Source organism: Protomyctophum bolini (assembly GCF_963924005.1).
Source record: "Protomyctophum bolini genome assembly, chromosome: 2".
Taxonomy (NCBI): Eukaryota; Metazoa; Chordata; class Actinopteri; order Myctophiformes; family Myctophidae; genus Protomyctophum; species Protomyctophum bolini.
The window spans coordinates 40,283,205-40,297,270 of record NC_137863.1 but is presented as its reverse complement, the minus strand read 5'-3'; the positions used below and the strand labels follow the sequence as shown (position 1 = coordinate 40,297,270).

Here is a 14,066-nt window from a genome sequence, read left to right as displayed (position 1 = left end):
TCTGCCCTCCACCTCCTAACCAACACAGCCCCATGCCCAGGTTTCTGCCCTCCACCTCCTAACCAACACAGCCCCATGCCCAGGTTTCTGCCCTCCACCTCCTAACCAACACAGCCCCATGCCCAGGTTTCTGCCCTCCACCTCCTAACCAACACAGCCCCATGCCCAGGTTTCTGCCCTCCACCTCCTAACCAACACAGCCCCATGCCCAGGTTTCTGCCCTGCACCACCACCTAACCAACAGAGCCCCATGCCCAGGTTTCTGCCCTGCACCTCCTAACCAACACAGCCCCATGCCCAGGTTTCTGCCCTGCACCACCACCTAACCAACACAGCCCCATGCCCAGGTTTCTGCCCTCCACCACCTAACCAACACAGCCCCATGCCCAGGTTTCTGCCCTCCACCACCTAACCAACACAGCCCCATGCCCAGGTTTCTGCCCTCCACCTCCTAACCAACACAGCCCCATGCCCAGGTTTCTGCCCTGAAAAGTAGGCTAATGCTTAAGTTATAAGATTTAATTGAATTCCAAATAACTGTCTGTTAGACGGTGATTAATAGCTGCAAGATAATTAACAGGCATTGTTCTACATTGATGTGTCATAAAGGGAATAACACAAATAATTCTTTAACAACATTTTATTCAGGCCTGGGGAGCTTTTAAAAGTCATTATGTGGCCCAGGCGGTGGCGTAACCGTCTGGGCACCCGACTGGTAATCCAGTCGCAGTGTGCCGCGGGTTCGACTCCCGAGCCCCGACACGGCCTTTACTGCATGTCTTCCCCCATCTCTCTCCCGTTTCCTGTCAGTCTACTGTCTGTCCCTTCAAAAAAACCAATAAAAGGCGTAAGCCGCAAAAACAAATATCTTAAAAATAAATAAAAAAAACCATTATGTTTGTAGCTGCTATCCAGCTAGTAGGTTTGAGGGTTATAAAGGACCGGTCAGCAAACCCAGCATGGGCAAAACATTACATTTTCTGTGTCTAAGATATGTTTCTCTCCTTGACCATTCTACACAGGCTATATGCAACTATATCTACCAACTACTGACTAGAGAGTCTTAAAAGGCCTTATCCTAGATTATATAATAAAAAAAAGTAGGTTTGAATTACAAACAGCATTCAAAAGGCAATGAATGCATTCTAACTATAACTAAAAACCGACAGAGAAAAGAAACGGGCGTAGATGATCCACACAGAGATTTCTACCAGTAGGTAGGGGCTGTATAATGCCACATCTAGAGTATATAAAGTGTATTAGAGCCTCCGTCTCATACGGATCTCTCTTGGATTGATCCGTGGCTGGACCTGGCTGACGCGCTAATGCTAATAACACACATGCAAGTTCCGCCTGGGGTTTGACATTTTATTCCACCGTAGTGAGTACATGGTACAGCATCAGATCTGCGGTTTCAGAAGCAAAAGGTATAATTAGATTAGAATAGAGTATAGCCAGAAACAGATATTGTCAGACAAACATTTCGCCTCTCAGTATTTTGAATGTGCTGACATACAAAAAGCCATTTCAATCCTCCCTCACCATGCCCGTGAACTTGACGCTCATGTTAACAACAGCGCCACCCCAAGGTTACATAATGTGTTTGACATTAGTGGTCATTTGGCCCTTACAAAGCGCGCAATAGGCTATTTACGAGAACTCTTTTGGAGATCCCCCCCCCCTTGGGGAGCCACTGTGGTGGGGTGATGGAGCAACACATCAGACTGAAATGACAGCAAGTCTAATAAACAGAATTAATGACATGTCAGATAGATAGCATGATCTAACATAAAACGCTGTGGAATGATGGGGTCATGGAGAAACTAAACCCAAAGTTGTTCTTCTGCTTGGTTAGCGATCGTATTTCACTCCATCTTGAGGTCATGATGTTAAAGCAAATAACCACTAGTCAGTCATCTCTTATTGATATATAATTTAAGGCCACGGATGATTTGCTCCTTAGGTTTAAATGTGTGTTGTTAATATCCTAACCCTACTGTAGCTTTAAAGCTGCGCTATTCTTTGTGCGAATACAATATTTCTAGTGTGTTAATACAATGTAACTTACTGTATATACAATTCAAGTTGTATTTGCTCTCCCCATTTCCATTGAGACATTTAGATCGGTTTGGACACAGCTGGTTGACAAGTACCTGTCTGCCTGAACGTCAAACTTAAATGTCTCTCCTGCAGAAAGCAGGCAGGCCGCAGGCTATACTATTAGCTCAGTGGTAAACATTTCAGCACGCGTTCGAACCCGAGGTAGCACATAAGCGCTAGTGCGGCTTTAAGGTATGCAGTTTTATTTCGTTCAGGTAGCTCGATCCCTTAGTTTTGCATCCCACATACTGTACATACACGCAGGCTCACGTTGTGTTGACACGCGTGTGTGGCTGCCCCTTCCTTGTAAAGGTGCCCGACCTCATGTTACCTACCCATTTTACATTGCACTGTCACTGTTCTCGCATTCTTTTATTATAACTTTTTTTGTGTTGTCTTTTTTGTCATTCCTACCTATAATCTACACACCACCCTATACCTTCCTCCCACCCCCACATTCCACTGCAGCCCAGTGCGCCCCCAGCCCCCCCACATCCCCCACCAGCCGTGCCCCTCCCCCTTCCTCTGCCGACTTCCCTGACTCTGCCCGCATCATGAAGGTGTGAGTGTGTGAAGGTGAGTCTCCCTTTCCACCGCACGTTGTTCACGTCCACCGTTTCTACCCCAGTGGTTCTCAGAGTGTACAGTGACCCCCCCAGTGTACAAACATGGACCCATATGGGTCCATTTCTACGTCCTCAGAGTGTACAGTGACCCCCCCAGGTAACTCTGAGAGTGTACAAATATGGACCCATATGGGTCCATTTCTACGTCCTCAGAGTGTACAGTGACCCCCCCAGGTAACTCTGAGAGTGTACAAATATGGACCCATATGGGTCCATTTCTACGTCCTCAGAGTGTACAAAGTTAAACTACATTTCTGTGAAGTATTTATTCATCCCAAAGGTTCAATTCATCCTTGATGATTTTGGGGGATATACTGTAAAGAATTAGCCTATACGCCATGAACAGATACACAATTAGTGCAGTATTTACTTACTTAGTGTATATACCGGAAACCCCATTTCACTGGCCGGTTGAAACACTTTGAAATGATCTGCACTGCACTTTATCTCTGTGAGACATAATGGGGTCCTTCAAAAAGAAAAGGTTTGAGAACCACTGGTTTACCCCGTTTTTTCCTTGTGAGGTCCTTCCCCTGCCTGCATGTTTCTCTCTGCCTTTTTGATTCCGCATGAGGTCACGTTTAATTTTATTTTATTTTATTTATACAATAGATTTGAATAAAATACCTTGCAGGGCTAAAAAGGACCAGATACTGTGAATCAAGCATTATTGGACCATGAGCCTGAGTTTAGTCACGCCAGCTCTCCAGTTTTGCATGCAATTGCTCTGTTGCAGCAGTTTCAGTTCAATTGTAATTGGCATCTGCAATCCTCAAGACATCTGTCTTGAGAAAGGTTTGTGTGACCAAAACGTAGAGCTTTTGTTTTTTTTAAATAAATCAATAAAGAGACGATAAAAAGGTGTGCTGGAATAGACTTTCTGACTCTTTGTTTAGTTGCCTCTGTGAGAAGGAAGCATCCAGTCACGCATCGGTTAAGGCCATGCTTCTTCCAAAAAAAGCTGGGAACCATAATTGAATGCAGAAACCAATGGAACGGAGTCAACGGAATGATATCTGGGTGTCCACAGTCAGTCACAATGCAACGTTTTAAATGTGACATTCTCTAGGGGTTGTTGTTGTTAGGGCTTTGATTTAATAGTCTGGCAAATCTTTTTTTGTGAGTCTCAGGAAATCTGTTGTCTTACATCTCAATAGATCAGGAAATGTCATCCATGCAGATCGGTTATTTTATGCACCAAAAAAACCCATCAAAGAGTGTTATGCAATAATAGGTGCAATTTACTGACAATGACAATGTTCGCCACCGAAAGGCTCAATTTGAGTCTCTTCAACTCTCCCTGACCCACAACATGTTCTCTGTTCCCTGACCCCCTGTTCTCTGTTCCCTGCTCTCTCTAGCTCAAGCCTTGGCAGCCGTCAAGTTCGACGGAGGCTCTTTCTGATGATTAACTTGGACAATTCAATATTACAGATGAACCCCAAAGAAAAACAGAAGGTTTTTATATCACTCATCGTTCACTTTGTGTGTGTGAGAACTGGATACGGAGGTGGCAAGTCTTCAAAGGAACTTCCCTGGAAGACGGACGACGACTGTCACCCAAAAGGACAGAGACTGAAAATGTATACTCGTCCCTTGGCCTCCTCCACTTAACTCCTATTACTCCTTCTACTAAACACCCTTCGCCTACTCTGCCAAAACTAAATGCAAAAAGACATCCGCTACAACAGACCACAGACATAGAATCATATGGAAATATACCGTTTATTTCTTTGAATTCAGCCTACTGTGGAATGTCTCTCTAATCTCTTGTTTCTCAGTGATAATGTGACACTTACAGAACTAGCCTGATTTTAGAAGTGAGGGCGTTCTCCAGAACTCTTACCAGCTTCACATGACAAAACATTTCTGGATAATTCCGCTCAAGATGGCGTCCACAAAGGAGAGGTCTTCGAAGGACACCAATACATGCTCTATGCCATGACGGAGAGGTCCTGTGACCTGAGGGTATACTTGTGACGTGTAAAAGGGGACATTTAGTATGTGACGCAACACCGGGGAAAATATCTCCAGGGAAGGAAGCAATGGAAAGATGTCAAAGAAAGACATGCAGAGGAACATCACAGATGTTGACGAGTCAGACAGCAAGTGGCAACAATACGGACACTATAAAGGGACATTATTTTAGTGGAGCCACAGCTTGATCTCTGGGTCATCGTTGTAGACCATGTCAAATTGCAGACGGCCTTTGATCCTGTCAAGGCTAGGGGACAATTACATGGACAGAACACAAGGCTTGGCCATTTTACAATAGTCCCACACAAGTGTGCACCCTCCCTCCCCATGGACACACCCCGAGGACTCTCCCTTTGAACTCACTGTGATGCCTAACTCCGACATGTCACCATGACCCCCAAAACCGCTGCACCCATTTTCACCAGAAACCACTTTCAATACCTGGCTCTCTTGTAACTTGACATTGTTGTTTAGCATTAATCATAGTCTCTGAGACTTTATGTCAGTGATTGCCTAAACATATAGGTAAAATATGTTGGATATACATTTATAAATGGTAAATAGTATGTGGAAAGATGTCAGCAAAAAAAAGTGAAGTGACCTTAGAAGTGTAAGTGTGCTAGTTGAGAACACTAGTTTGTGTAAAGATGGGCCAACGGCTTACGATGCAGTCATTTGAATCAGATAATGTTCATGTTTTTACATATCCCGACATTTCATCACAATATGCTGTGCCATAATTCTGAACCTCATACCAGCTCAACAAAAAGGGTAGTGTTAATTCAATTTAAAGTTAGTGGGGATGTAACGATACCGATGTTGTCGTGGGCCCGTGACGGCACCACCAATAGGTCAATAGGCCAATATGAGAGTGACGGCAGCAGAGTTCACATCGATCATCACTGATTTTTTTCAAAAATAGCAGCCCTACAAGCTCGTAGTGCGCCACTCAGGTGGCGTGCTATGAGCTTGTAGATCTGCTATTTTTCAACAACAGTCCTCCTGTAAGAAACTAGCAGATGAATACCAAACGTTAGGCATACTTTATGCCTCGTTTAACCTACCGGTATACTTAATTTGCGCGTCTGCTCCTTCAAGCCCATCTTGTACGTTCCGGTCGTCCGCTATTTTCGGTGTGAGACAGCATAAATCAGGCTTTAGTCAAACAATGCTATACCAGCTCTGTACCAAAAGATAAACACTCAAGTGCCACAGAGCCTCAAATAAACACCACAGATGGGTTGGACTTCACACACTACTCAGCAGCACTACCGTCATAGCTCACATTATGACACACACATGAGATATTAAGTTGTGTCCAAAGGATTTCAGTTATTTCTTTCCTTTTTTCTTTATCAAATATTGAGATAAATATTGTATCATGGACTTGTTATCATGATATTATAAGGCTTTTTTTTCTTTATTTCAAATATCGTTACATCCCTAAAAGTTTGTAAAGACTCAAGAGTGATCTGGTGTTGAATTTGACCGGTAAAGATTACATTAATATGATTCCAAACTGCTATGAGTTCAGTTGTTACAGTGAGGTGAGATTACAGATGCCTCTATATTACAGTACCTCAGCACAACCGATTTACAGTAGATTCCTCTCTACCCCCAAAGTAGCAATCTTTATTTTTGACCAGACTTTACAAGTGGGAAGATCAATCTCACTTTAATTAATTGTGTTTCTATAATTTATTGAACAAATCCCGTATGGTTTACGCCTCAGAGCCAAATATGCTGTTATTTTGTTGTGGCCCGCATTCAGAATGGCCGTCTTGGGCGCAGACGACCGCAATGTTTTGGAAAGGAATGTTCCAGAACATTCCTTTGCCTCATGACTATTCCTTTGCATTCTGGTTATGGCTCTTGATAAGGAAAATGTGCTTGCTGTTCCTAGTTTAAATCATTAAGACCTGGAGCGCGTCTAGCGTTGAACCACATTAACCATTATTTAAATACTTTTAGCTATTGAAAAATACAAGCTCATCTGCTATTTTTTAAGAATCGTGAACATTTGAGCAAATCTTTGAATATATATATATTTTTAATTAAAGCGAACATTTGTAACTCAAATCTTTGCTTCTGGGGGGGTCCCTGGAACAAAATATTTTGAGATGGAGGTCGGCGGTCAAATACATATACAGTCGTTTTTGGGGTCCTTGACATTTTGACACACACAGGTTTTGACACAGTTTGAGAACTGACAACATGAGCTACATAGGTTTTTCAGAAAACTGTTCGAACTTAGAAGACATTTGTAGAATGGCGTCCTCAGGTCTCAATGGTTTAATCACAGCCGGGGCCCAGACACCCCACCCCACCCACTCCCCCAACAAAGTCCGGTCCTGTTTTCCCCCTCACATCTATGAAGGGGCCCGAAAGGAGATGGACCTCTATGAAGAGATATATGTATGTATACAGATTCAAAGCTACTGTGTTAAGTGAACTGCGGAAAGTGAACAAAAAGGCATTTGTATATTACAAAGAAAGCAGTTTATGGCTCTCACTAGACAAAAGGAAACAAAAAAAGAATATTTCTATTTTTCTTTTTCTTTTTTTTTCGAGAAAGGGAATAATAAGGTCATAAAAGGCAGTACATATTTTTTTAGACGCATGGGTATTTGATGACAAATACGAGGTTTCAGCCGAAAGGTTAGATTTTTAAACACTTAATTCCACAATGTTAAGCATTTTTCACAAGTTAGTGTGGGAGAGATGACTATTGCCGAGATATTTTTTTAATTTATTGCTTTTGAGCATTGTCTTGAAGGCCCAGAATATACGTATTTTTGGAACAATTGGCATCGGAGGCGTTGAGCAACGCAAAACAGCCAAGTAAGCCGTGTCCAATATTTGATAAAAGATGTAGCATTTATGGCTAATGGGAATAAAGAGACATTTAGCACATTGGTCAATGTACATAATATTTCCAATTTCGATTACAGTATACCTTAATATCAATATTAACTGTTGCTATTTGGGGAAAATTACACAGACTGCTTGAACTATGCAAACAATATTTAAACAAAAATGAAAAAAAGAGTATGCTTGCTTTAGAAAAAAAACAAAAACAAATTGCAATAAAGTGAATGTATACAAATAATGTCTTTCTCTAGATTATTCTGAATTCCCCACAGTATTTTGTATGTCTCGCTGTCTGGAATGACCACATTAGTACTGCTGTTATTTTAATCACATAATTGATCGTGAGTATCACTGCCAAAAATACGGATACTACTGAGGTTAATCGTATCAAGTGGCTCCTTGATAATATCCTGCAGACTTTGTTATATCAAACTGTATGTATGTCTGAACCAATAAAGCTGAAAGGCAGATCTGGGCTGAGTTTCACTGTTTTGACCATTTCTAATGGACTGGAAAGAGAACTATTCAGAAACATACAAGTCATTTTGTTGTACAGTCAGCCTAACTGGAATTTCAGCTGTGAAACTACTTAAAACCTTGTGTGTGGGGGGGCTGCACAGCATGCATGCGAAGCATGGACATTTGTGGGTTCTCAAAATGCATTTTGTTCTCAAACATGAAGATTTATGTATAAAGTAATGCCCAGTAATGAGCAGGATAATATATTGTACAGTATGTCTATGCATACGTACAGTATATGCTACCTTAGAATAGATATAGACCTATTTGACGGTGCATAAACATAATTGCCTTGACGTTAACGAGTGTCAACGTGCACAAGCTGTAAACACACACACACACACACACCCTCGTCAGTGCTCTAGCCTAAAGTGACTGCAGTCTGTCTCATTTCTCTCCAAAATAATACCAGTAAGACGCCTGAGTGCGAGAAGCAACATCGCCCTTATCCGCCTCGTTAGCGGCATGGGGGGGTCAGATCAACATGGAATGAATTCTGTACTTCCCATAAGGAGCATGTCTTGAGTGTACAGGGTTTGATGAGGTCAGATCAACTTGTATCAACGGAATGTCAGAACAGGTCAGCTCCATACAGTATATGGAGATCTAAGGGTGGTAGCGGGGACATTCTCTTGAGTGTACAGGGTTTGATGAGGGCCCAGGTAGGGCCGGGCCTTCATTTCCGGGCCTGTTGAGAACTCTAGTTTTCGACTCACAAAGTGGCTACCACCGTTAGGTAGTTAGTTGCTGCTTAGAGAGTGAGGCCTAGCCAACACCGACTCGGGATTCCTGGATTGCTGCCCTCCACAATTTCCTATTCAACGTCAGGCTATACCACAAACTGGTCAAAGGTTATGGCAAAAAGATCACAGGTCTCTGTATGACAAAACATTAAAAGCTTATACAGTAGGGGGCACGGTGGCACAGTTGGTAGTGCTGTCGCCTCACAGCTAGAAGGTCCTGGGTTCGATTCCCGCTGGGGACGCTGTGGGCACTGGCGGCGTGTTCCCTCCTCCGCGTCATCAGTGCCCATACCCGAGGCGGGGGTTGGCGATAGGGCCCTTCTGTGTGGAGTTTGCATGTTCTCCCCGTGTCCCCTAGGGCAGTGATACTCAACCTCAGGCCCGCGGGCCACATTAGGCCCGCGGGACCATTATGACTGGCCCACCAATGAAAATCTAAAAAAAAGAAGAAAAAAAAATCTGGAAAATGAAATAAAAATAAATAAATCTGAATGAAGTTATCTTTAATTACATTATTATAAGTAATACTATTAGAGTTGTACTATTACTCGAACGAAAATAAAAGCTTGGGGGGGGGGGGAGATGCAATGCAAATGAAAGACATATACTGTGTATCCCTATTCCCTGACATAATTTTATAGCTAAACGGACAGAATTCTATTTTATTTGAATGATGAAACCCAGCTGCCATTAATAGTTGGAAATGGAAATGGAAATTGCGGAAATTGCGGAAATTGCGGAAATGGAAATTGCGGAAAATGTAATTGCGGAAATGGTGGAAATGGAGGAAATGGAAATTGCGGAAATTGCGGAAATTGCGGAAATGCGGAAATGGAAATTGCGGAAATTGCGGAAATGGAAATTGCGGAAATTGCGGAAATTGCGGAAATGGAAATTGAGGAAATTGCGGTAATTGCGGAAATGGAAATTGCGGAAATTGCGGAAATGGTAATTGCGGAAATTGCGGAAATTGCTCTTCACTTATAGCTATCTATTTTCAGGTAGATTGTTTTATTTTACTCAGTCAGCCATATCACTACTCATTTTTTTTCATGAAAAAGGTCATAGCTGGTTAATCTATTTTCAGGCAAATTGTGTTTATTGTATTTTATTTTACTCAGCCATAACAATTTATTTTCTGTTAACCAACTTGCTGGCTGGCAGGCAGGCAGACAGCTACTCATAGACAGGCAGACAGACAGACAGACAGCTACTCATGGAGAATTGGACAGGCAGGCAGTCAGACAGCTACTCATAGACAGGCAGACAGACAGCTACTCATGGAGAATTGGACAGGCAGGCAGACAGCTACTCATGGACAATTGGACAGGCAGGAAGGCAGACAGCTACTCATAGACAGACAGACAGCTACTCATGGACAATTGGACAGGCAGGAAGGCAGACAGCTACTCATAGACAGACAGACAGCTACTCATAGACAATTGGGCAGGCAGGCAGACAGCTACTCATAGACAGACAGACAGCTACTCATGGACAATCGGACAGGCAGGAAGGCAGACAGCTACTCATAGACAGGCAGACAGACAGCTACTCATGGACAATTAGGCAGGCAGGCAGGCAGACAGCTACTCATAGACAGGCAGACAGACAGCTACTCATGGACAATTAGGCAGGCAGGCAGACAGCTACTCAGACAGGCAGACAGACAGCTACTCATGGACAATTGGACAGGCAGGCAGGCAGACAGACAGCTACTCATAGACAGGCAGGCAGACAGCTACTCATAGACAGGCAGACAGTAAGACAGCTACTCATTGACAGACAGACAAATAACTACTCATGGACAGACAGACAGACAGACAGACAGACAGACAGACAGACAGACAGACAGACAGACAGACAGACAGACAGACAGACAGGCAGGCAGGCAGGCAGGCAGGCAGGCAGGCAGGCAGGCAAAGAGCTACTCATGTTATGTTATTATGTTATTATAACAGCTACTCATGTTATGTGCAATAATTTGTGCAGTTATGGAAACAGCTTTGTGTTTATGCAAGAAAATGTAACACATTTATTTATTTACATATTGTGTGCATGCACATTGTACTTTTGCGAAAATAAAGCAATTGAAAGAGAGAAGTTATCAAGTATCATTAATGTCGTAATTTTATCTACTGGCCCCTGGCCCCTTGCCATTTTTGTAATGTGGCCCACAGGTAAATCTATTTGAGTATCCCTGCCCTAGGGTAGATAGTAGATACCCTCACAAAAACATGCCGTAATCCTGGTCTTTAAAACTACCTCCCCCTGGCCAGCCGGGGCGCCTGATGGAGGGGAAAGGAACTGGTCGGAATAACGTGTCCCTTCCACGTGCTACGTCCGGCCGGGGAAATTCCCCTCTGTCAGGTGAAAAGAAGCAGCTTGGACTCCTCATGCATAGAAGGAGGCATGAGGTCAGTCCGCTGCCCCCCCAGGTTGGCAGAGGAAGTGTAGCGCCCAGGATTACATTAGATAATTGGCACTGGGTGAAAAAAGAAAACTGGGTTACAAAATCGTGGGATAAAAAAAAAAAAAAAAAAAAAAAAAAGCTTATACAGTATAAGTATAAGTAGATGGGCTACTATAGACAAAGTAGCTTACGTATTTAATGAAGGGCTTAACGGTTGAGGACTATAAGCTCTCATACTTTCCCACACTTTGGCCCGTTCAAACTGATTCCTGTAGTCATGACCCATGACTCGTAAAGAGCCGGATACTGAAACGTAACACTTGGATCACTCTGGGATCAAAACGATTGAATAAATAGAAATACTATATCTAATAATTGCAAGCCAAGAATTATACCATGGATCATGCACAGAATGTTTGAGCTGGACAGAGTATTTTGTTAGATGCATGGCTGTGTACGCTATGCCAATTCATTTTAAACGCATACGATTATCTACCGATTACCGTAATCTCTTCTGGTTCACCGTTGGTGCTGGTGAACTCTCCAACACTACAGTTATAGCAGTGACCCCTGCTCCTGACCAATCAGATCAGTCAGTACTGATGTCTGTACACTTCGTCCTACGAGACATCCTGTGAAACATTTCTGGACATATTGTACATGTACAGCTCAGCAGGCCAATTCTCGAACAGAAGTCCTTGAAACAAAGTAGTACATCAAAGGAAAGGTTTTCCCAGCTTAACAGAGATCATGCAGTATACCATGGCAGCAAGTGTGGACATTTGTAAGGCAACGCATAGTGACCAGTGAGCCACGATGTGTATTTCTTGGATGGCTTTGAAGTGCAACTATGGCCATGGGACTGATGTATTGTCGACAGAAACAATGGACTTTAGTTGTGTTGGCATTCTGAGGAGGAAAACTGTAACTTGGATGAAGCGAAAAGTGATGTGTTCAAATTGTGACTGTGATGACTTAACCCACGGGTTATTGTTGTATTTGTTGGAGTTCCCTACGTCTGAGAACTTTTAGATGAAAGATGCTTCAACTGCACCTTTAATTCTTTCCTTTTTGTTCCCACTTGAGTTCCACTTCAAAGATGTATTGTTCCACTTAAAATATGTTGTGTTCATGTTCCAAAAACGGTTATGTTCCATTTAAAAGATCTATTGATCCACTTAAGAAAATTATGTTCGTTCACAAATATTGTGTTTAATTCAATGTACTTCAATGCCCCCCCCCCCCCCCCCCCCCCACTACAGTTCAGGTGCTGGAGCATGAAATGTGTTTAAGTTCCTTTCCTTTGCAGAAAAATACTATGCAGAGTAGCCCACTGACCTTCAAGAGAACATAATTACATTTTTGTCTTTTGATATTTAAAAATTAACAAAGCATTTATTTCAATGTAGAGAGCCGACACTGTAACATTAAGCCCTTTACTTAAACATCAGAAAGTTCAACACAGGTTTCGCCTCACAGGGCACAAATAACAAAACTTACAAACGTCCCGGAAACACAAATCCAGATTGGAATCCGATTAGTTTAAATGAGTCATGTGACATGTTGGACTCATTTAAACCAATCGGATTTTAATCTCGATGTGACACAGATCTGATTCAGGCTAGATTTGTCTGCCAGTGTTAATGGGAGTAAAGTGCTTATAATGTTACGCCTCATGGTGTCGGCTCTCTGCATTTTGGTTCCAGGACTTTACGCTCCGGATTGGATGACAGTAAGATCCAACACAGAGTAAAACAACCCAGTCACTTAAATTCAGTAGCAATGTCACTCATTAGCCCAAAAGCTCACAGCTGCACTCCCAGGTGGAAACTGTCTCTCTGGTAGGTCAGGGGGCAGGGAAACACACAGGGTAGGCAGGAGAGAACATACAGGTGGAAACTGTCTCTCTGGTAGGTCAGGGAAACACACAGGGTAGGCAGGAGAGAACATACAGGTGGAAACTGTCTCTCTGGTAGGTCGGGGAGCAGGGAAACACACAGGGTAGGCAGGAGAGAACATACAGGTGGCGGACCCAGCATCATAGCATGTCACATCCTGGGACAGGACGTGACATGTGCAGCATGGAGATATACCATTTGACTGAAATGATGCACCACCAGCACCGGGGAACGTACAGCATATCATTTGGTGGACATGGAAGGCATGACTTTGAATGCACATCGCACTCTAGTAAGCAGTTTTTCAAATCAGGCTCATAGAGGAGCAACCCGCATTACATATTGGGCTATAACTTTTGAAACTTATATGGTTGAACAATGTTTCCACCCTGAATTCCTTGGACCTACTACTAAAGTTACATATGTTTGTCCAAAACTCACAAAGATTTATATACATTATCTCTCGATTTATGGGATTAAACATCTATCATTCAGATTTGAATTGGCTATAGTTGGCTATACAGAAATTCTTCTTGTATTCAAGCCATCACAGGTTCAGTATTTTATATAAAAAAAACGTGATACCGGGTTCCCGCATATGTCTATACCCCCTCCTTATTTCCCTGCGCACCAAATATCTTTGCTGCAAATATACAAGCTTGTAGATCTACCATTTATTTGCACCTATGGGTTGTCTATTATATGGACTGAAATGGGATGCTAGGGTAGTAGTAGTAGTAGTAGTAGTAGTAGTAGTAGTAGTTAAGCCAAGTATGGTTTTTGGTTACATTCTCAAAATGAACAGTTTTCATGCATTTCAAATTAGAAACAAATGACCAGTAAACATGTTTGTGTAGGAGTTAATTGGGATTAACTGTAAATTAACCAACACAGTTTGTGGTACGCATTCTGTTTGTTGGTG

The 14,066-nt window shown here is 42.6% G+C and overlaps 1 protein-coding gene across 10 annotated transcripts in view; it reads left to right on the top strand.

The window, feature by feature from the left end:
• plekha6 (pleckstrin homology domain containing, family A member 6) overlaps window positions 1-8,038 on the top strand; it is a 156,680-nt gene extending 148,642 nt beyond the window's left edge. For all 10 annotated transcript variants that reach the window (XM_080786715.1, XM_080786714.1, XM_080786710.1 and 7 more), the window contains 2 exons: window positions 2,569-2,676; window positions 4,088-8,038. In XM_080786715.1, the coding sequence (XP_080642841.1) occupies window positions 2,569-2,666 (98 nt within the window). In that variant the 3' untranslated portion in view covers window positions 2,667-2,676; window positions 4,088-8,038. The remainder of the gene's footprint in view (window positions 1-2,568; window positions 2,677-4,087) is intronic.
• The last annotated feature ends 6,028 nt before the right edge of the window (window positions 8,039-14,066 follow it).